Genomic DNA, 21,902 nt, shown 5'->3' on the forward strand with positions numbered 1-21,902 from the left:
TTCTTCATCGAGGGAAGCCAGTGCAGTACTGCTGCTCACTGGCTTGTTAGCTACATTTTTTCTTTTCTTTTCTTTTCTTTTCTTTTCTTTTCTCTTTTCTCTTTCTTTTCTTTTCTTTTTCTCTTTCTTTTCTTTTCGTTTCTTTCTTTCCTCCTTCCCTCCCTCCCTCCCCCTCTCTCTCTTTCTTTTCTTTTCTTTTCTTTTCTTTTCTTTTCTTTTCTTTTCTTTTCTTTTCTTTTCTTTTCTGAGACAAGGTTTCTCTGTGTAGCTCTGGCTGTCTTGGAACTGGATCTGTAGACTCAGAGCTGTCTGCCTCTGCCTCCCAAGTAGTGGGATTAAAGGCATGCGCCACCATGCCAGGCTTAGTTACCTTTCTTAAACAGCTTAGGCCCACTCGCCTAAAGATGACACCACCTACAATGGGCTGGGCCTTTCTACATCAGTTAGCAAGTAAGAAAAAGGATTCACAGACATGTCCACAAGGCAACCTGATGGAGGTGAACTTAGTTTGCTTTCTGTGGCTGTAACAAAACACCATGACCAAAAGCAAATTGGGAAGGAAAGGGTTTATTTGGTTTACACATCCCAGGTTACAGTCCATTGAGGGAAGCCAAGACAGGAACTCAAAGCAGGAACCTGGAGACAGGAACTGAAGCAGAAGCCACGGAGGAACACTGCTTACTGGTTTGTTCCCCATGGCTTACTTGTTCAGCTTGTTTCCTTATACCACCCAGGACCATCTACCAAGGGGTAGCACCACCTACAGAGGACTGGGCCTTTGTCCATCAATTAGCAATCAAGAAAATGCCCCCAGACTTAACCCCACACAATCTGATAGAAGCATATTCTCAACTGAGGCTCCTCTTCCCATTTGACTCTAGCTTCTGTAAAGCTGATAAATCAAATCAAAATCTAACCAAGACAAAACCAATTTCTTAGTTGAGATTCCCTCTTCTCAGAGTTAGATTTGTCAAGTTGGCAAAAACTATGAAGGTAACTAATCTTGACTTTTCTTTCTGCCTTCCCTAAGGGGAAATCTTTTTATACATACTGTCCTTAGGCCAAAAATATACTTCATTCTGTGATTTGTTTTGGCAAACATTTTTTTCAAGGTGAAGTTCCTTATGAGAAAAACCATACCCATTTTACTAAATCTCTTCTATGCTCTATTTCTGTTTTCAAAATTTCTCTCTGCTGTGTGTGTGTGTCCCCATGAAGGCCAGAAGAGGGCATCAGGTCTCCTGGATCTAGAGTTATAGATGGTTGTGAGCCACCCCATGTCATAATGGGGGCTGAATTTAGGTCCTCTGCAAGAGCAGCTAGTATTGCTAACCACCAAGGCAACCCCTCCCTATTTCTAATGTGCTCCCTTATCAATACTGTTTTGTGGATTGTGGGAAGCCAGAATATAGACAATTCTCTTGGGCAATACAAGACACATCAGCAATAAATGCTTATTGTTGTATACCTAAGATGTGTTTTGGTTGTTAGCATAGCACCAGTGTAGCCATAGACAACTGACACTCAGTAAGCCCAGTCAACCTTGTGACTTATGGATGAGAACACAAAGGTCTTCTGGGATCTAAATATAAGCACCTGATACTAGGACTTTGAACATGTATCTTTCTGGGGCATGAAAGGTGTGTGTGTGTGTGTGTGTGTGTTTCATCACACAAATGGCAGGACAAAAGAGGAGAAACCTGTCACTGTAACCCCCACATTCAGGTAGAGTTAGAACCTTTGATGCCTTGTCTGAACCATTGAGTTCTCATTTACCTTAAAATTCTTTTATTGCTATTCTAAGTGTGCCTTGTGATCCATCAATAACAGAATCATCTTTCTCAAATTTCTTGACCCTCCTTGACCTGCCAAATCTAACTCTGTACCTCAACAAGCTTCCCTTCTCATGTTTACATGGAAGTCTGAGCAAAGTCTACCTTAAGTTGGATTTTGTAGCCTACTATTGACTCAGGTCCCTTGTATGAGTTGTGCACACAGAACCCCAAAGTCAAGCCACTCTCCATCATCAACATCCTTCACTTCAGAAGTACCACACTAGAACAAGCCCTAGGACCCGGATCTAGAGTCCAACAAGAATCTAGATATTTCTGATTTATTCTCTCTCTCTGTCTCTTTCTGTGTTTGTGAATGTATGCATGTGGATGAGAGAGAACAACTGTTGGGGACCAGTTCTCTCCTTCCACTGTGGGTTCTGGGGATTGAATTCATATCATCAGGTTTGCAAGGCAACCTTTTTTAAAATTTTATTTATTTCTTTTTAATTTTAGCCTGCTGAGTCATCTCTTTGGCAATAGATGTTCATCTACCAGTTTTCTGCTGCTCCTCAGGATGGGCTTCATATCTACACTGGTGGTGAGCAGGCCTAGAATCATTTCATGTTGGAACATTTTAAGAGTAAGATAATCTTTCCTAGAAGTTCTGTCTCCACTGGAGAAGACTCCATTAGTCAAAAACCTATTCTCAAACTAATCACTGAGAGGACTTTGGCGTGCTTAAATGTCTGGAAATTGCTATGGTTGTGAAGTGGTTCAGAAGAAGGAGGATGAGTCATCAGCTGTCCTAGCAATGGATTAATTGTAACCCTCCTCCCCACCATTCATCCTAGAAGAAATTCAATGACAGAAAGGACAAAGGGATGCTGGGCCATTTCATTTTTCCTCTGGATCCGTGTCCCCCACTCTCTCAGAAGCCATGAACTCAGCCTGGAGACCAAAATAATGCTGTTTATTCCAGTCTCAAAGCACAGTTGTTCAATTAGTTCCCTTCCCTCTGAGGCAGTCTTTAGGTTGTCCCACTTGATCTTCAGGGCCATCTCCCCTGCCCCACCCTGAGAAATGGCCAAGTGCCCAGGTCATCCTACCATCTCTTCTCTTCCTGTGCTTTGTCATGTCCTTTGAAAAGTCTGTCTTCTCCCCTTAGCACCCTCTTCTTCCGTGCTTCACTTCCCCAGTCCTATCTCTTGCCCTCCCTCCTCCTATCTTTTCCTCCCTTCTCCACAGTCTTACTCACTCTCCCTAGCTTCTCCTGTTCCAATCTTGTAGTCCCCAGGGCTCTCAGTCCTACTTCTGTCAGTGTCCCCATAACTTGGCTTCTTTTCGTGACCTCCATTGAGCCTCCCCCTGGCCCAGCTCTGTCCCTTTCTTGTCTTCTTTATTGTCTGATCCTGTCTACACCTTTCCTCATGCATTTCTTCTCCAGAGCAATGTCCTTTCAATGTGCCCTGGCCATTGCATTTCCCATAGGTGTGGCTCCAGGATCTCAGAGACCATAGCCAGCATCCTCTAGGATGTAGAGGAAATTGGCCAACGAGAGGTCCTTAGGTGACTCAGGAGGTGATTACAAGGCCTGGGGTGGCCCCTTGGGCATGAGCCCTGTTATCTTTGGGATCAAAGAATATGTTTCTGCCCTCCATGTGGAGGGTAGCAGGAAGGGGTGCACAGGGTCAGGGTTCCTGGGATCTCCCCCAGCAATCTCTGAGCAGGTCCATGTGGAACAAGGCTGCCCCTGTGAGGAGACGTGCAGCAAAGAGGTGTCTGCAGGGCAGGCGTCTGGCAGCATGGATGGAGCAGCTGCAGTGTGTCAGGGCTCCATCCAGGAAGAAGTCTGAGGTGCCATCCTTAAGGGCAAAGCCAGCTCCGTTCCAATGGAAACCCCGGGTTCCGTGCTGCCTGGCGAAGGCTAGTTCCTCAGCCACTAGGTCTGCCAGCTCAGGCCCACAGGCTGCTCGGAACTTGGCTAGTGGCTCGCAGTCCACCCCCTCATCTCTGCAGGGGCGGCAAAGCCTCTTTGGTTCCCCTGGGCCTTCTTCGCCTCCCCCTTGTACCATCTCCCCTGTGGCAAGGGACTCCACTCTTGCCACTGCCCATTCTGAATTGCCCTCCAACACAGTCCGCACAGGGGTGGTGTATGGTACACCATTCCCCAGCCCTGGAAGCCTCCCCTCTGGATCCCCAAATTCCATCTGCTGTGCTCCATTCTTGGAAACCACAGTCCGGGGCGCCTCTTCGTCTCCATTTGCTATTCCTGTAGCTCTTGCATCCTCCAAATGAACAACAACGATGTCCTCCAGGCCTCGCCTCCTTTTGACTTGAAACCTCCCACCTCTCTCCTCTGTAATCTCCGACCCTTTCTGGCCCTCACCACCCCACTCGGGTCCCTTCTGATCTCCATTCTCGGGGACCAACTCTAAGGGCTTCTCCCCATGGACCTCCCTCCACTTCCTAACGTCTAGTCCCTTTTCCATGTCAAACTGAGGCCCTTTCCAATCTCGAGGTTTCGTTGGACATGCCATCTCCTCTTGCAATTTGATGTCCCTCCAGGGACTTCCTTCAAGACTTTTGGTCTTCTCAGACTCAACCTGGGTGCCTCTTTGGTCTGTGGGCCCCAGCACCCTAACCCTTCCATCCTCCACCTGGGTTCCCCTCCAGTCTCTGACCTCTGGCCCTCTCAAGTGCTCTTTTTCTAGCTGGAATCCTCTCCCTTCAGGTCCCCTCACCTTCTGATTCTCCAACCAGACTCCTTGACCATCTCTCAACTGTAATCCCTTCCCCTTCTCACTTTCTCGCTCAGGCCCTCCCCAGTTGCTGGTCTCTGAACCCCTCACCTTCTCTTTCTCCATCTGTGCCCTATTTCTGGGCTCACTCTCCAGCAACACTCTGTCACCATGAGCACCCTCGGAGGCTGCTTCTCCAGTCGCATCAGCCCACTGCATGGCCACTAGGTCGCGAAGGCACTGAGCCACACTGTGTGAGGGGCTGAGGCGTCGAAGAAGTCGTCTTCGATGGCCACGCACTAGAGCACAGGCATCCAGGTCACGGGTTGCTTCATAGGCACGGAAACGTACCCACATGTCGTGGCGTGGTGCCCAGTTATGCTCAAAGTATCTGATGAAGGCAGTTGGAGCCTGGGAGCGTAGCTCAGCCAGTGCCTCGCTGTAAGCTGTATAGGACTTTGAATCTGCTAGACGGCAGAGGAGTGGCCACAGGTCTGGATCCTCCTGATTGGCACCGCCCAACTCCTGTGCCTTACTGAAGAGCGTCTCCAGACCCTGAGCTCGACAGATCTGCACACGTGCACACGGCAACAGCTGGCGAACTGCGCGCAGCTGTCCCGCCACCTCAGGTCCAGCTGTGAGGCAGCGCACGCGGCCTTTGACGTCTGGAGCACTTTGCAGCAGGGAGACTAACATGAACCTCAGCAGGCTGGGTGTACCGGGACGGGCCACACAACAGGCAGTCTGGCGCGCACGTCCAGCGCTGTCCACACACAGCACTGCCATCAGGTCCAGCGCGCCCTGCAGCCCGGGCAGCCGATCCACCAACAGGATACGCGGGAAGCGCCGCAGCAGTGCCCTAGTGCGTGATGTCAAGAGGAACACGGTCTCCACCATTGCTTGGTCCTCTACGAACACCAGCTTCACCTGTGGGCACGGGCAGGGAGGCAAGGAAAGATGTCGAGGTCAGGGCACATGGTGTGTGTGTGTGTGTGTGTGTGTGTGTGTGTGTGTGTGTGTCCGTCCGTGCACGTGCGTCCTGCTCAATTCCCAGGGCACATCCTTCCTTTGCAGAAAATGCAAATCCATTCGTTCATGCATTTGCACAGAAACTTTTGATTGACCAGAGTCAGTGTAATAAAATCAAAATCCAGTGCTGTGTTTGCAACCAGGACACCCTATTCTGACCTGACAATACTAGGATATTTGTATGTGATTAGCCCCTCGTTGCTGCTGCTGGAAGACGGATGTTACTCCTTCTTGCACCTAGGAGCACTCTTTGCAAGGACCTTTGGACTACTACTGGCAACAGGAGCTGCAAGAGCAAGAGACAAGCGGCCATCTAGACCCACTCCCTGTCAGCTGGAGCTGAGACTTTCGAACCTGCTTAGATAAGCCTCCCAGGAGGTCCCCATGGCTTTGGTTTGAGGGCCACTGTTAAGCAGCAGATTGTGGAGGCAGATAAAATGGTGTTGATTTGAGCCTCTCAGCCTACCTCATGGCTTGATTTTACCCCCCTACCTCAGTTTCCTCTTTAATCTCCATCCCTGCGGATTTCCTCTTCTAGGAACTGTTTATTCCTCCCAGCCCTGAATGAGGGAGCAGCAGTTAGAAAAAAGCTTTCTAGACCAGACTGCCACACTTAAGGTCCTGCAACCCCTACTTTTTGGCCGAGTGGCTTCTGGCAGCTTACCTCACCTCCATCTCATCTCTAAAAATGGCAATAGCAAGTCCTGTGACTAGAGGGATGAAATGCATTCATGTATCTTCTACATTGCTTGGTGCAAGCAACATCATTACTAAGAAGCAGTATGGACTCTCTTAAGAGTCCAAGTTCATAATGACCACATTGAGTATCTGTTTGCAGACACCCGCAAGACAGGGTTTCATTTAGCCTAGGTTGGTCTCAAATTATGTAGCTAAGGATGCCCTTGAACTTCTGATCCTTTGGTCTACCTTCTAAGATGTGGGATTACAGGCACTTGGTTTATATTTGGTGTTGGGGATGGAACCCAGAGAACCAAGCAAGCAAGCACTCTACCAACTGAGCTATATCATCAGGCCCAGATCTCTTTAGGTAGTGGGCCAGTCCTGGGGCTCCTTTGACCAGTTCTGTAAGAAATAACCCACAGCCGTGGAAACAGAATTTGAATTCAATTTAATGAGAGCCCTCCACAGCCACTCTGCCATAATCCAACCTAATCTTGCAAGACTATTTAGAAAACATTGAACCACATTCAGCCTTCCTAAAATCTACTAAATAACTTGGGGACAGAAGGAGCAGATGGTTCAAAGGGCAGAGTGAGCATGAGGACCCGATTCAAATCCATAGCACCACATAAAAAACTGGGCACAGCTTTCACTGTAACCATAGCCCCGGGAAGCAAACACAGGCAGATCTGAGAGTTCGGGAAGCGCCAGCCTGGCTGAAGACAGCAGTTTTTCACCTCAGCATGACATCTGTCTCAAGGCAGTAAGACAGAAACAGCGGAAGACAGATGATGCTCCGATCAGGCTTCTGCGTGTACATGTACACTCTTATGTGCAGGTACATGCAACACAATACACACATATGAGCAGCTACACGCATATACACAGAGAGACAAAGATAGACAGAGATCTAATAAGTAACGGGTTTAGCAGAATTCAAAGAGAAGAAAGACATTACTTCCCCAACCCCAAAATCACATGCTTAGCACCCCAAAGGGTACCAAGATTCAGTATGTGTGTGTACGTATGTGTGTGTGTGTATATATATGTTTTTTTTTTCTTAGACATGGTTTCTCTGTGTAGCCCTAGCTGTCCTAGAACTTGCTCTGTAGAGCAGGCTGGCCTCAAACTCACAGAGATCCTCCTACCTCTGCCTTTCAGGTGCTGGGATTTAAAACGTGTACCACCATGCCTGGTGAGATCAATGTATTTTAAGAAAAAACATATACTAAGTTTATCATTGACACAGTTACAGTTCTACAATAATATTTTCAGACATTATTTAATTTTGAAAATTATTTTATGTGTATTTTTTTTCTGCATGTCTGGCTGTGAATCATGTGTATGTCTGGTATCCATGGAGGCCAGAAGAGGGTGTTGGATCCACTGGGAACTGTAGGAACTAGTTATAGTTGTAAGCCTCCAGGTGGATGCTGGAGATTGAACTGGGTCCTCTGGAAGAGCAGTCAGTACTCTTAACCACTGACCCATCTATCCCTCCAGCCTTCATCATTTTACACTGTCATGTAGATTTACTTAAAATATGTTCAACCCACACCTGCTATATATATTCAGTAGGGCAGACACATGGAGATCTACACAATTACATTTTAATTTAAGCTGTGTCATTTTGTGGTAATAAACTGTTAACTGTGAGTATAAGATAACTTTCTGGGTTCTGTGACTGCCAGTGAATCCCTGAACCCCAGAGTGGCGACAAAGGTCTCCAACAGCACCAGGGGAGTGATTTGCCCAAGTCTTGCAAATGGTGGGTCTAGGAGATAGGTTCAGGCCTTTAGGAGTGGCTGGGTGACACTTAATGGATATGCTGACATTTGATGAAGGTGGTTCTCTATACTGTAAACAGGTTTAGTTTTCTTCCAAACATTTATGGAGCAAACATGATATATAAAGTACTGCTCTAGGCATGAAAGGGTGTAAATAGGATGCAACATTGAGTGTGTAAACCGAAGCAAACCGAGGAGAAATACATCTTAAGTTGATGATTCTGGGTGAATGAAGTGCTTAGGAACATTAGTCATGCATGAAGCATTCGGACACATACACATAATCCTCACCCGACAACCCTATAAAATAATGTCTATTATCATCATCATCTTCATTTACAGATGAACAAACTGGAGCTTCATGAACCTAAGTTACCTGTTCATAATGCATTCACTATCCCACAGCTAGTAAACAGCATAACCAAAATGTATGAGCAGCTTCCAGAACATATCAACAGCAATAAGTCATGTTGCCAGCTTTGACTATTTCCCCTCAAAATTAATTGATGTGATATAAACATTGTCAAAACTTGGAGAAGGTCTTGATGAAAGCCCTTGTCTCTGTCCTTTGCATAATGTACTGGTTATTTTGTCACTGTGACCAAATACCTGCTAAGAAACAACTAAGTTGAGGAAGAGTTTATTTTGGCTTACAGTTTTCAGGGCTGCAGACCTTCATGGCAGGAGTGGGGGTATGGAGGAGTGCGAAGTGGCTGGTCACCTGTGACTACAACCAGGAAGCAGAGCTCCAATAGGAAGTTGGGCCAAGCTATAAAGACTCCAGCCTCTCCTTCAGTGTCCTGTTTCCTTCAGCAATGCTCCATTTTGTTAAGGCTCTACAACATTCCAAAGCTGTGTCACAGACCAGAGACCAGACAAGCACATAAGCCTATTCTCACACTCAAACCATGACAAGTGACTGCACTTTTCTCTATCCTGGGCACTTAGGATTGATATTTCACATACTTTGCAGGTGAGCAGCATCATGACTTGCTTTGGTCAATGAAATACAAAGAAAAGGAAGAGGCACTGAGCTTTCTAAAACAATCTCTGCTATGCCTTTCAGTACTAGCAGTGTCCTGCAATGGTGTTTGTATTAAAAGCTTGTGCTCCTTGGAGCCTTCTGGGAGGTCTTTAGTTCACTGGGGTACATCTGAAGGACTGTGTCCCATCTGTATCGCAGCTTCTCTGCTTCCTGTCTTGCCAGGGCCTGGAGCAGCTTGCTCTGCCATGTGATCAGCACATGATGTACTACCATGCCAGAGCCCAAAGCAATGAGGCTCCTGATTTTTGACCTGAACCTCTAGAACTGTGAACTAAATGAACCACTTTACTTTGTAAGTTCATGGCCTTGGGCAGTTCAGTATAGTGATGTAAAGCCAATGCACACTTACTTAGAAAACTGCTGCAGAGTGAAAGGAATATATGAATGCTGCTTATCTAGTCTTGGGATGATAATAAAGAATTCCTTTTCAGAATACTGATATGCTTTATAATACAGAACTCTCTCAAAGGAGCTTATAAATGAAAGAAACCGAGTGAAACCATGCAAGGTGATGGACTGAGCACCCCACTCTCTCCTCAACCTGCAAAGATAAAAGGTGACAGGTACAAATGCTGTGGATATCGCTCTGTGTAAATAAAGTTCTGATTGGCCAGTGGCCAGGCAGGAAGTATAGGCGGGACAAGAGAGAAGAGAATGCTGGGAAGTAGAAGACTGGAGAGAGACACTGCCAGCCGCCGCCATGAGAAGCAACATGTAAAGACACTGGTAAGCCACAAGCCATGTGGCAAAGTATAGATTAACAGAAATGGGTTAATTTAAGATAAAAGAAGCAGATAACAAGAAGCCTGCCACAGCCATACTGTTTGTAAGCAATATAAGTTTCTGTGTGCTTTCTTGGTTGGGTCTGAGCAACTGTGGGACTGGCAGGTAAGAGAGGTTTGTCCTGACTGGGCCAGACAGAAAAACTCTAACTACATACAAAACTTACCTTTGAAGCTGGAAAGCAGGTGAGGAAATGGATTGTCATCCCACCCACAAAAACTATGAACCCTAAGTGGGCAGATGGGAAGTACTTGAAACCAATAGTAGAGTACCCCATCAGGACCAGCCAACACAGGACATTCTCCTAAGAGCAGGTGAGGGCTGTTGGAAACCCTGTGTTTCTTCTCTCCCTCTAGGCTGTCACTCTTCCAAATGACTGGAGGTTTATTCTGTAAATAGGGTAAATGGAAAAGGTTTCTGGCCTTGGGGACAGCAGGCCCACCTGAGGATGAAGGAGGGAGATTCCAAGCTCCATGCAGGGTCGGCATGCATCATGCTGACTGCCAGCTCCAGTCTCTTCCCCACATGGCTGCTAGACTCTGGCAGCCTGGCCTTCACCTCCAATCAGGAGGTGGGAAGACTTTTCTCAGGGGACCTGACCAAGCCCCAGAGAAAGAAGGAAAGATGTTGGCATTTGGCATTCTTTAGCATGCAAGGCAAGACAAACCATTTGTGTGCTAGGCATGGTAGCATACTACTGTACTCCCTGCCATAGTTCAAGGCCAGCCTGGGCTACCATGAGCCCTTGTCTCAAACAACCAGAAAAAAAAAGATGCAAATGATGTTTAGAATATACAGCACTGTTGAGTGGTGTGTGTGAGTGTGTGTGCACGCGCGTATGTGTGTGCTCATGCACAGGGAGGGTGTGGACAGAGTTAGGTTAACAGAGTTTCAATCAGCCATAAAAAAAAAAAAAAGAACAATATTAGGTCATTTGTCAATTATAGGGGCATGGATGGGCCTGGAGATCATATAAGCAAGTCACACTGAAACAGAAAAACTGCATTTTTCTCTCAGATGGACAATCAGAAAATATACATAATGAAAATCAGGGAGGGTTATTAGGAAAGAGGATGGGGTGTATAACAGGAGGAAGAGAGAGGCTAATGTGGGGTTAGTGACTAAAGTCCAAGTCCATAGTACACTTGAATGGATATCTCATGAACTCATAGTTTTGTACACTGGATAAGTGCATATATATATGTAGAAATGCAAACTTACCTGCACATGTACAGCTCTATATTACCTGATGGAAAAGCCACACTAGTGATGAGGTCTGTTTAAATTCAATTACTTAAAAACTCCAGTTCTGGGCTGAGAAAATGATAGAGTTGGTAAAGTGCCTGCCACTCAAGCACAAGGACCTAATTTCAGATGCCTAGAATCCACATAAGAGACAGGTAGACAGATCTCTGAAGCTCATTGGCCAGGTAGCCACTCTGTTCAAACTGAACTTCAGGTTCAATGAGAGTCTCTATCTCAAAAAATAGAGGTGGCTCAGCAGGTCAAAGTGCTCACAACTGAGCCTGAGCACCAGAGTTTGATCCCTAAGACACATATGGTAGAAGGAAAGGACCAATTCCTGCAAGTTGTCCCTTGTCCTCTGCATGCAAGCTAAGGCATGTGTACACCTGCATACCCACCCCCACAAAGAAAATAAATATAATACATTTAAAAAAATTTGGAAAGTAACCAAGGTCAACCTCAGGTGCATGTGTGCACTCCCACCCAAGCAACAACAATAAAAAAATAAAACAAACAAACCAAAACTAACCAGCCAACCAAACAAAGACCCAACTCCTCAATCATATTAGAATTGTTTCAACTGATGAAGAGCATATGAGGGCAATGGCTACTATACTGGATAGCAGAAATAAAGTTACTCTCAGTACAGAAAGTTGAGGCTGGAGATGCAGCCCAGAGATGAATGATTGTCAAGAATCCTCCAGTGAGGGTTTGGGGGCATGGCTCAGTGGCAGAGCATTTGACTATAATTTCCCAGTGAGAGGCTGGGGGTTATTGCTCAGTGGTAGAGTACTTGCCCAACACATAATAGGCCTTGAGTTCTATCCTCAGGAGTGCACAAACAAACAACAGATAGTTAACAGCACCTTGCAACCTTTCTGCACATCCCCAGCTTATGCTTTACAATATTCACTCTCCTGCATTATATAATACAGCTTCCTGAATGATGAGTCAGGGGCATATCCTTGGCACACTCATTAAAGAGTGGACTTACTTATGCACTTTCTGTTTGCATAGTCCACACTGAAAAAAATTTAGATTGCACCTTCCCTCACTTAGATCTTCCTAATACTCAACTGACATCCTATCTGTGTGTTTTTGTTTCTACCACTAGAACTTCTGCAAAGGCAGCCAATAGCCATACATGCTTTTTAAAGTTTCAATCAATTAAAAAAACTCAGACCTTATGGTACTGGTTGCATTTCAAGTGCTCATTAGTCATGCGTGTCTAGGGCTCCTAAACAATGTGACAAAGAATCAGAGAGTCTGCACAGGACAGAAAGTTGCTGCTGGGCAGCCTGCACTAAAGGATGTTTTGTGACTGCACCTTAAGCACCCTAGCAGGTGCTTACTGAATAAAGGGATGGATGAATGATGTGTGGTGAGAGAATGAACGACCAATGAAGTAGGTCAGTGTGATTCTCCTTGCCCAATGCTGCCTCCTGTGAGACCCTACCTTGGCCTCCGGATCTGTGCGGAAGAGCCCCTCAAGCACTTGCAGGGCATCCAGGACCCCGTGGTCTGGGCCCTTGCAGTGGGACAGCAGGCGGCGCACGTCAGCAGGGGCCACAAACTGCTTGGAGATCTGGTTGGTGATGCGGACTGGCAGGCAGGCATTGGCCAGCAAGTGGCCCGGGCGGAAGTGGTAGGCAAACTCGCGTGGGCAGGCCGGGTGCGAGTGGGTCAGCTGACATTCAGACACCACGAGACGATCCCGCAAAGGGCTCAGCTTGACAGTGATGAAGGCTGGGCAGCTGGGCTGTGGAGGCCTGCAGAGGGAACCATCAGCGCCTCCGTCAGCGCCTCCGTCACAACCCTCTGCACAGTCTCAGTTCTCTGTTTTTTCTTTCCTTCCCTCCCACCGTTCCCCTCCTCTCTCATTAAGTTTCAAGGATAGAGAAGAGTGGCGAGTCTTAAGAATACACTGGCTGGGTGTGTGGGTGAAAAAGAACTGGCATGCTTAAAATCCCCCAAAATTCTGAACCAGCATCTACAACATAGTAAGCACTACATATTGGTAGAAAGTCTTACACCTACACACCCAGCTCTGTGACCGACCACATACCCTGTTATATTACCAGAATTTTTTAGCAATAAAATACTTCAGGGGCTGGTGAGATGGTTCAGTGGGTAAAGACACTTGCCAACAGGCCTGATGACCTGCATTGGATCCTCAGAACCCACATGGTTGAAGGAGAGAACACTCTCCTTTAAACTCTTCTCTGACTGCTACACACACACACACACACACACACACACACACACACACACACAGAGTAAATAAATGTAGTAAGATCATGTAAAAACACTTCAGATTGTCTTATATCTGCTTCCGGTTTCACAATACCATCTCCAGATGAGGCATTAATGAATTCTCCCTTTCCTCTGTTCTCAGAGGCAATCACTACTTGCAATTACATATTTTACCTTGCTATGTTTTCAAAATCACAAGTCACAAGCAATGGATGGTATGGTTTTGCTTTCAAACTTTGTATATCCAGCCACTCTGCTCTTGCTAGAGGTAAGAATGTCACCCAAGTCCAGGAATTCCAGACTAAACTGGGCAGCACAGCCAGACCCCTTCTTAAATAAATCAACAAATGAAAAAAGGAAACATCAACAATAGAGAGGCTGACAAAAGTACCCATCATGCAGTGCCTGTCACTGATGTGTCAAGACACTTTGAAGAACCCACAAAATACCTACCTATGGAGCCCTGTATCTTATGATACCAACTAACATGCTGCCTGCATGTAGGCAGCAAAAGACACTGACTGACATGTACACAATAGGACTATGTATACTAGCCAGAACCTGAAACCCAGATAAACAGCCACGGGTCAGGAAAACAGGCTTTGATATGCTCTATTGAAAAAATAAAAATTAAAAAAAAAGAGTAACACCAAACAACACTAAGAACCAACCAACAATTACCACTTCCAATGTGGATATACCTCAACAAAGCCAGGAACAGAAGAGCAACCCATTGTGGGATTCCCATTTACACGAAATTCAATGGCAGACTAAGTTCACCTCTACTGCTAGGCTAGGTAGTTGTGGCCTTTTTGGATACCTGGTCCACTTCTAGGATTTTTAAACATCATGTTGAACATGCATCATGTATATATTTCTATGTGTGTTGCACTCTTGCAAGAAACCTTTTGTCCTGTAGCAGTACAGTGGAAAAACTGATACGCCCCTCATGAGTGTCCACATCCGAGTCATCAGAACTACATATGTCACCTAAGGTTCAAGGGACTTTTCAGATGTGATTAAATTAAGAATCTTGAGATGGGACAATTCTGGACTGTAGTAGTGGCGAGGGGCATGATATCTTCATTAGGATCTTTATGAGGGAAAGAAGTAAAAGATTCAGAGAAAGGACCAAAGTACTTGTGTGGTGGGTTCCAGATGCTGGAAGAGTAGGGGATACTTGTCCCCGAACCTCCAGGAGAGTAGTCCAGGGGGATCTCAGCTACACAGCAGGCTCAAAGTTAGCCCGGTCTACTTGTGACCCTGACTCCAAAAAAAAAAAAAAAAAAAAAAAGAAATTAAGTCACCATATTTATGGTGGTTGGTTATAAAATAGGAGACAAGGAGACAAAGTCAATGGACACCTTCTGTGCGTCCTTTGACGACTGCTATAGATTTTCCTGGGCTTTTCACATGCTGACTAATGCTCTACTTCATGACCCTGGCAACTATTAAGAGATTTCCCAGTCATTCAAACAGACACTCTCTTAGATACCTCTCTGTATGAGTTGTTCTCAAACTGCAGAGCAAATCTCTTTGCATGAAGTCAGTTTCAGAAGTTATAATCAGTATTGCAAAGAATGAATGAGAATAGGAAATACAAATCAGTATTTGGGTTTGATACCAGTATCTTAAAAAAAAAATCACTATTTTCATAATAACAGTATTGAAATTGACATCTTCCTGAAAGAGGGTTCAGCAGTATTTCTCTATGGAGTATTGTGATTATCAGTTTTCTTTCTTTCTTTTTTTTTTCCTGGCAGGAGTTTTTACCTATAGAATAGTGGTTGGCAAACATTTTCTGCCAAGAGTTGGATAGTAGATATATTTCAAACAGATACATGCAAATATACACAAACCAAGAGTATGGCTGTGTTTCTATAAAACTTTATAACAATGAGTTTCAGGTTGGAAGGAGCCCAAAAGCTTTGGAGCTTTATGATCCTTGTAACATACTATGTAGTAAGGAAGTCATGGTTCCATCATTTCCTTGGTAGTATAGTATATGATGTCAGTAGTGAATCACCCCAAAATGGCCTTCCAGTATATCCAAATAGCTCCTGAGACAGGTATTTGTCCTACGGATCAACAGCATAATGAAAAATTTCTTTGAGACATCTCTTTTTTCCTATATGCACACCAAGGAACCTGACAGGTTAAAAAGAAAAAAAAATCTAAATAATTATGAGACTTTCCTCCTTATTTAAAAATAATAAGATATAAAGTTAGAAAAGCAATCTATTTTGGCGTTTGAGACAGAGTCATGCTGTGCAACTCAGGCTGGCCTTGAAGTCACAATCTCCCCACCTCAGTGCTGGGACCAGAAAATTCTTAAGTATATAAACTATAATAAATAAAAAAAAAAACCATATAGGCCCCATACTGGTATCAGGTGGAAGCAACATGCAACCACATTTGATCTACCAAAAATGGTACATTACCAAGATTCCACCTTGTCTATTTTCTAAGGAGAGTTCACTGTCATTTGTTGGAGTCTGGTCTGGGCCCTTTGAGCCTGAGTGGTTTCTGTTTCTAGATCAGGTTTTCATTTAGGGAACGCCCCCTCTTCTGTGAAGCCATTCATCTTGCTAGAAAACACATGTCCTCTGTAGGGTCCTGGCTTCTCACATGACAAAATAATGATGCCTAAATGTGCCATTCTTCCTTGTACATAGTGGTGGGTAATGCCAGCATCCTAAATGCAAATGTATACAGGAATTACCCATTTTACCCATCACCTAGCGTAGCATCTGCGCACCAAAGAAGCTCAGCAAATATATACAGTGGTTCCCTCATACCTCCTGGTTCTACCTGCAGATTTCTCAGTCTTAAGTCAAAGTCACTTTGAAAAAGAAAAAGAAAACCAAACCATCCATACTGCGTATGCACACTCTTTCCTTATGTTTTCCCAGTAGCATAATTGTTTTAAGCACATACATGCAGTAGGTATTACACGCCATCTTAGGTAGTTATATTTCACAGGAAGATATGCATGGGTTATATGCAGGTGCTGTAGCATATATTTGAGCATCTGTTGACTCTGTTTGGAATCAATTCACAGATACCAAAGACAACTGTACACTGAGTGAGTCATCGAATCCCACCTAAACACCTGGCAACACATTCAGCCAAACTTCTCATTTCATCAAAACCACCCATCACTATGCCCTGCCTGTTATGTTTTCGAAACATCTCTGGATCATCCATGTTTTTTTCCATCTCTACAGCCACCAACCTAACATTCTTTCCCCCTTCACAAAACATCCTTTGCCCTTTACATTCACTCAACTCTTACTCCTTCAGACCATTTTACCACCAGCATCAGCTCCTTCTAGAAGTCCTTTCTGATGAATCCCAGGCTAGGGAAGATACCAAAACATACTAGAGCGATGGTGTGAAGGATGGCTGTGTGCATCCTGTGCTCCCCACTATATCTTAAGACATATACACTGCATATGAGGTGCTCAGAACAATTTTCCAGATGGGCTAATGGGCTGATCCCTAGAATCAAGAGACCCATCGGGGCACTGGAACATTTCACTTCTATACTGACAATCCATGATTGAAATACAGATGGGTGGGGCAACATATAATAAAAATTAGAAGCATGACCCTTGTATGACTGTGGAAGCTAAGTCCTGGCTTTCCCACAGCAGCTGGGCTACTGTGTGTATGGGTCCTTTAACTACCTGTACCTTGGTTTTCTCATCTGGAAACTATTGCCATTCTTCCAGGCTTGATGAGAGGAGTGAAGTGATGTAGTGGTCAGAGAAAGAGGGGTGAGCAAACTTTTAACGAATTGTAGTCATTATTCTCAAAATATATATTTTTTCAACCAAAACCCCCTCTTGTTTATTCTTTTTAAAAAAAAAAAAAAAGTGTCAGGGCAGGTGTGGAGCTCAGAGGATAACTTGTGGGAATCGTTTCTTTCCTTCTGCTATCTGGATCCCTGGGGCCGAGCTTAGGTGGTCAGGCTTGGTGGCAAGCACCTTTACTCACTGAGCCATCTCACTGGCCTGACGTATTTGTCCTTCATCTTGTAGGTTTTAAAGACTCTGTGTTTTTGAAGTTGGCATATGTTGGGATGGGTTGAGGAATACTGTCCTACAGAGAAATGACATTGGTGCTGGAGAACTGGAGTTATCTGGAGGGCAACTTCAGGCCACTGAACCTCTGGAAAGTGTGATTCTCAGATACTCCCTAGTATGTACAGCCTCCTCCTTGGCCTCTCAATCCTGTCCTCCAGACCACTGCCCACATGATGAGATTTCACTAAATCAGCACTGACTTTGCTCACAGCCTTTTGGGACTCCTCAGTATCCCAAGGATGAAGCCCCATTCCCTGGACTCAGCCCATCCAGGTCCCGACTTTGACACCATCCCTGTTACAGACAAACCATGGCCTGTCCCTGGACTGTGTCACTAGAGAGGGCCTGCTTTGAGCAACTACATAGGTTCAAGAGCTCAGAAATGAGCAAGCACAAGTCAGTATCCCTGAACTAGCCCCATCAACCCTCACCCCCACGACAGAGCTCCCAGGAACCAATCTTTCTCTCTAGTAGGTCAACAGGCTCAATTTCAGGACCATGCTTTCTCTCCACACCCCCTGCCCAATGGCTCTTCCTGGCATTTTTAGAACACCTGGGACAGTAACTACAGATAGTAAACACCAGGTGTTAAAAAAAAAAAAACATACATGCACAAGTATATAAACAAAACTTTCCAAGGACCTGTTTACTGATCATCTCTTTCTGAAAACCTCCTAGAACCTCTCCTAAGATTTCAAGTACAAGATGGCTCAGTGGGTAAAGGGGCTTGCTATCAAGCCTAAAAGATCCTTGGTACCCACATGGAGTTATGAGAGAACTGACTGCCCTGAGTTCTACTCTGACCTCTACACCTAGACTGTGGCATGCTCCCTCTTCTCTACAAAATAAATATATGTAAAAAAAAAAAGACTTTAAGTCGAGTGGACCGCTTTCCTTTCATCCAGCATGGATGCTCACTACTGTACGTGGCTATTTGAAATGTTTTTGTGTTGTGCTTTCTCCTCCCTCCTTTCTGTTCCTTTCGTCTTTGTCACCTTCAATAGGTTCTGAGTAGTTCAAAAGGTGAGAAGATAATCAACTCTGGTCTCAAATCACCCTGTAAAGAGCAGACACACATAAGAGGTCCTCAGTGAATGGTTGTTACATGTTACTGGGCTCTGTCCCTTTTGCAAGTGCTCACTCTCTAGACAGTTGTGCGAGGACACGCGCTTGATGCTCTGAATCTCTGCTTCTAGAATAAAGAAGAAACTAGAGCATACCCCCACAACAAATGTTGAGTAAGAATACCTTGAGTAAGAATAGCTGTGGAGTGTTTACTCCATGTGGGATGCCCTTCCGAACAATTAACAAGTTTTATTCAAAACCTACAACACTTTACTTTGTGCTCCTTATTTTCCAAATGAGCAGAGGCCCATGAAGGTGAAGTTATTTCCTCCATGACTATAATCACAGGTCGACACCAATCCCAAGTCTATGCCTGACTTTGGTAACAGCTATCAATTAATTAGCTGCCTTGAGTACCAGGCATCGGGTAATGCCTTCTTATTCATGATCATGGATCTTTACAATGGTCCTTAGAACAGGTATACATGTGATAGCCCCATTTCAGGCATGTGAAAACTGAGGTTTGGAGGTATGAAACTCTTTACCTAATAGTACCCCATTCTAGTTAGTAAGCACTAGAGCTCTAGTCCAGCAGCCCAAAGGCACAGCCTGTATTCTTAAGGTCTTACACACACACACACACACACACACACACACACACACACACACACACAGCTAGAGTCCGGCAGCCAGCCCAAAGGCACTGCCTGTATTCCTGTATTCTTAAACACTCTGCTCTTACCCATCCATGGCTTCAAACTAACAGTCTAAAATGAATACATGCGCTCTCTCTCTCTCACACACACACACACATACACACACACATACCAGATAGGCAGGATAAAGCAGTGGCAGCTCTGATTGAGGCAATAAAGAGAACAGGTGACAAATAGGAACTCTAACGGCCTATCTCAGCAGCTGACCATTTGCTACCCAGATGGTTTTGTCTTGTTCTACATCCAAGGTAGCCTGGAGACATATCAATAAGAAAATCCCCAGTCCCGAGAGGCTCTCCTGGACCATCAACCAACCCTTTGGTGGCACTACACATTTGCCAGGAACTACCTGCATGCTTATTCTTTTAATATCAATCTTCCTGGCTAGTCAGAAAGTTCCAGATGGTCAGATTTTAGTCTGAAGTACCCCCAGCTCCCAGCACAGGACATGGCTCTACATTGAATAAAGATATTTGCCTGTCTTGTGGCTTTCCTTGTAGTTCAGTCTCCCAGATTGCTCTTCATAGGCATGCAAATCCTGGGTAGTGCAAACCCTGGCCCTCTTACTTCCCTGGCTGGTCCTGGTATTTGGGGAAACAAGTCTCCCATTTCATTTTACCTTGTTTCACTGTGTCTTTCACCCTCTTTGATGGCCTCTGCTAAGCCCTGTGTGTCAAGCCTGGGTTGTTCTGTAGTAAGTATGTTTGTCCCCTGGCTCAGTCTTTCTCTTGGTCTCAGTAAGAATCTGTCCTGCTTGGCCTCTCTGTACTTGGCAGTCAGTGGGCTTTTCCCCCTGACATTAGATCTGTGGGTAGGAAGCTCTGTCTGGCTCACCCCTTGTTCCCCTCCCCCTGCAGGGTCACAGCTCAGGCTCACGCACCACGCTGTGGACTGGTTGGGTACGCGCACATCCTTGCACACCAGCAGCACGTAGCTGTACTTGAGCACGTGGATGAGCCTGTAGAGTGGGGGCGCATTGGCCCAGGGGCTGCGTGCCACATGTGTGGAGCTCTTCACCGAGAAGACCACCAGCCGCTGCTGGCACCACTTGTCGAAGAAGCGGCTGAACTCAGCCCAAGAGAAGAAAGTTCGATCCAACAATTCCTGTTCCTCCTTCTGCACTGCTGTGCCTGGTGGGGGTTCTGTCAGCTCCATCCTGGGGCCCTGTGTGGAACTGCGGAGAAGAACTGGACATGAGACCCATCCCTACCTGGGTTACCCCATTATTCCCTATTCACAGACTGTCTTATCAGCTGCGGATGCCTCACGTATGTCTCTGGGCAGATCAAAGTGGTTTTACTGTTTGTTTTGCAGACAGTAGTCTCCATCCCATTTTTGTGGTCCACCTGTTGCTTCCCTAGGTTCAGTTGGCACTTAATTTCAAGTCTAGTCCCAGTTGCCTTAGATGTGACCTCTAGGTACAAGTGGAATCAATTCTTTTAAATATTTGCCTTCAGCCCAGCTGCAGACATCTTTGTAGATGTATCTTTAGTTTCTGGTTAAGATTTTTCCTTTTTTCCAGATGTGTCTCCTACAGCTGGTGATAATTCTAGTGGCCCCATTGATCTGGAACTTCTTTTTCCCATGAATCTACATTTGACTCTAACTCATATCTACCCTCACAGCTAGGCATGAATTTCGAATCCTAGGCATATTCTTCTTCACACACCTTGGCTTCCTCTTCCCTAGATGTATCAGGTGTGCAGCTGTTACCCCTCAGATACGACCACCTTGGATTGCTACACTGCTCTGTGGCTGATGCTTTCCAGAGATGCTCTTATCTTGAGATGTCCTTCCCACATCCTGTCTTGGGTCCTTAGCCTACAGGGGTGTGGCCCACTGGCGGACAATTGAACTCCGAAGTGTCACGAACATCATCTGTGGTCCATACTCCTCCTAAGACTCACTCTCCACCTGGGTCAAGTTGCAGCCCCCTGTTTCCAGCAATAGCTACTACTCTCAATGCGAGTCTTCGTTCTGGACTTGGCCCCTTGTCCTCAGATGGGCTTCTTCGCCCCTGATGCTCCCCGCCACGTCCAGCTGAGGCTTCCCTCCCAAGTGCAGCCCCTTCTAGCTGGTTCCCACCTCCCCGGACCCTCCCAGCGCGTCTCACCACCGCCCCTCCCGGCCTAACCATCCTACACCGCGGTGCTTCTCCACTCCCCAGGCTGTGCACCCTTCCCGCCCCCCCCCCCTCAACTCACCTACCCAACCCGGAGCAGCGTCCACCTCCCACAATGCCCCGCGCCCAAGCCCAGCCCGGCCCTCGCTCCCGGGATGCCTCGCGCGGTCTCCCGCCTTTCTTCCCGCAGTGCCTAGCAAGGCGGATTTTCACCAACCCTTTTCCTTTCCCCGCCTGTCACCCTTACGACTTCGCAGCCTCACCGGCTCATCCGCGGGGAGGACAGGCTCCGGGCCGCTTCCCAGCATGCTGTGCGGGACAGAGCCCCTCCCCTCCCCACTCCGTCCCATTTCCAGGCTGCCTCACGCTCCGGAGACTACAACTCCCAGCAGCCTTCCGGCGATAATGGCGGCGCGCGAGGCGCCCGGGCCCCGCCTTCGGCCGGCTCCACCCACCCTCAACCCCGCCCGCGAGCCTGCGCGCGAAATCCGTGTGGCGCGAGTTTAGGGCTTTCGGGCGCGCGTCGCCGAGCAAGCGAGCGCGGCGTCCGGCGAGGTGACTCGAGAGGCAAGTGG

The 21,902-nt window shown here is 46.2% G+C and overlaps 2 protein-coding genes across 6 annotated transcripts in view; one reads left to right on the forward strand and one right to left on the reverse strand.

Annotated features, from left to right (window-relative positions):
• Nucleotides 1–1,279: 1,279 nt before the first annotated feature.
• Nucleotides 1,280–21,683, reverse strand: Zswim9 (zinc finger SWIM-type containing 9). Of its 5 annotated transcripts, none has more exons than XM_036199602.1 (4): nucleotides 21,591–21,683; nucleotides 20,086–20,379; nucleotides 12,540–12,852; nucleotides 1,280–5,440 (listed from the first exon to the last, which is right to left on the reverse strand). In XM_036199602.1, exons 1-4 carry the CDS (start codon nucleotides 21,596–21,598, stop codon nucleotides 3,464–3,466), a joined length of 2,592 nt encoding a protein of 863 aa, XP_036055495.1. In that variant the 5' UTR covers nucleotides 21,599–21,683; the 3' UTR covers nucleotides 1,280–3,463. The 5 variants fall into 5 exon arrangements, with proteins under 5 accessions (XP_036055495.1, XP_036055531.1, XP_036055513.1 ...); XM_036199638.1 differs by lacking the exon at nucleotides 21,591–21,683 and adding an exon at nucleotides 21,569–21,586; XM_036199620.1 differs by lacking the exon at nucleotides 21,591–21,683 and adding an exon at nucleotides 21,410–21,465.
• Nucleotides 21,573–21,902, forward strand: part of Lig1 (DNA ligase 1) — a 37,367-nt gene continuing 37,037 nt past the window's right edge. The window contains exon 1 of the mRNA XM_036199592.1: nucleotides 21,573–21,894. The gene's annotated coding sequence lies outside the window, so the exon portion shown is untranslated. The remainder of the gene's footprint in view (nucleotides 21,895–21,902) is intronic.

The sequence above is a fragment of the Onychomys torridus genome, chromosome 1 (assembly GCF_903995425.1).
Source record: "Onychomys torridus chromosome 1, mOncTor1.1, whole genome shotgun sequence".
Taxonomy (NCBI): domain Eukaryota; kingdom Metazoa; phylum Chordata; class Mammalia; order Rodentia; family Cricetidae; genus Onychomys; species Onychomys torridus.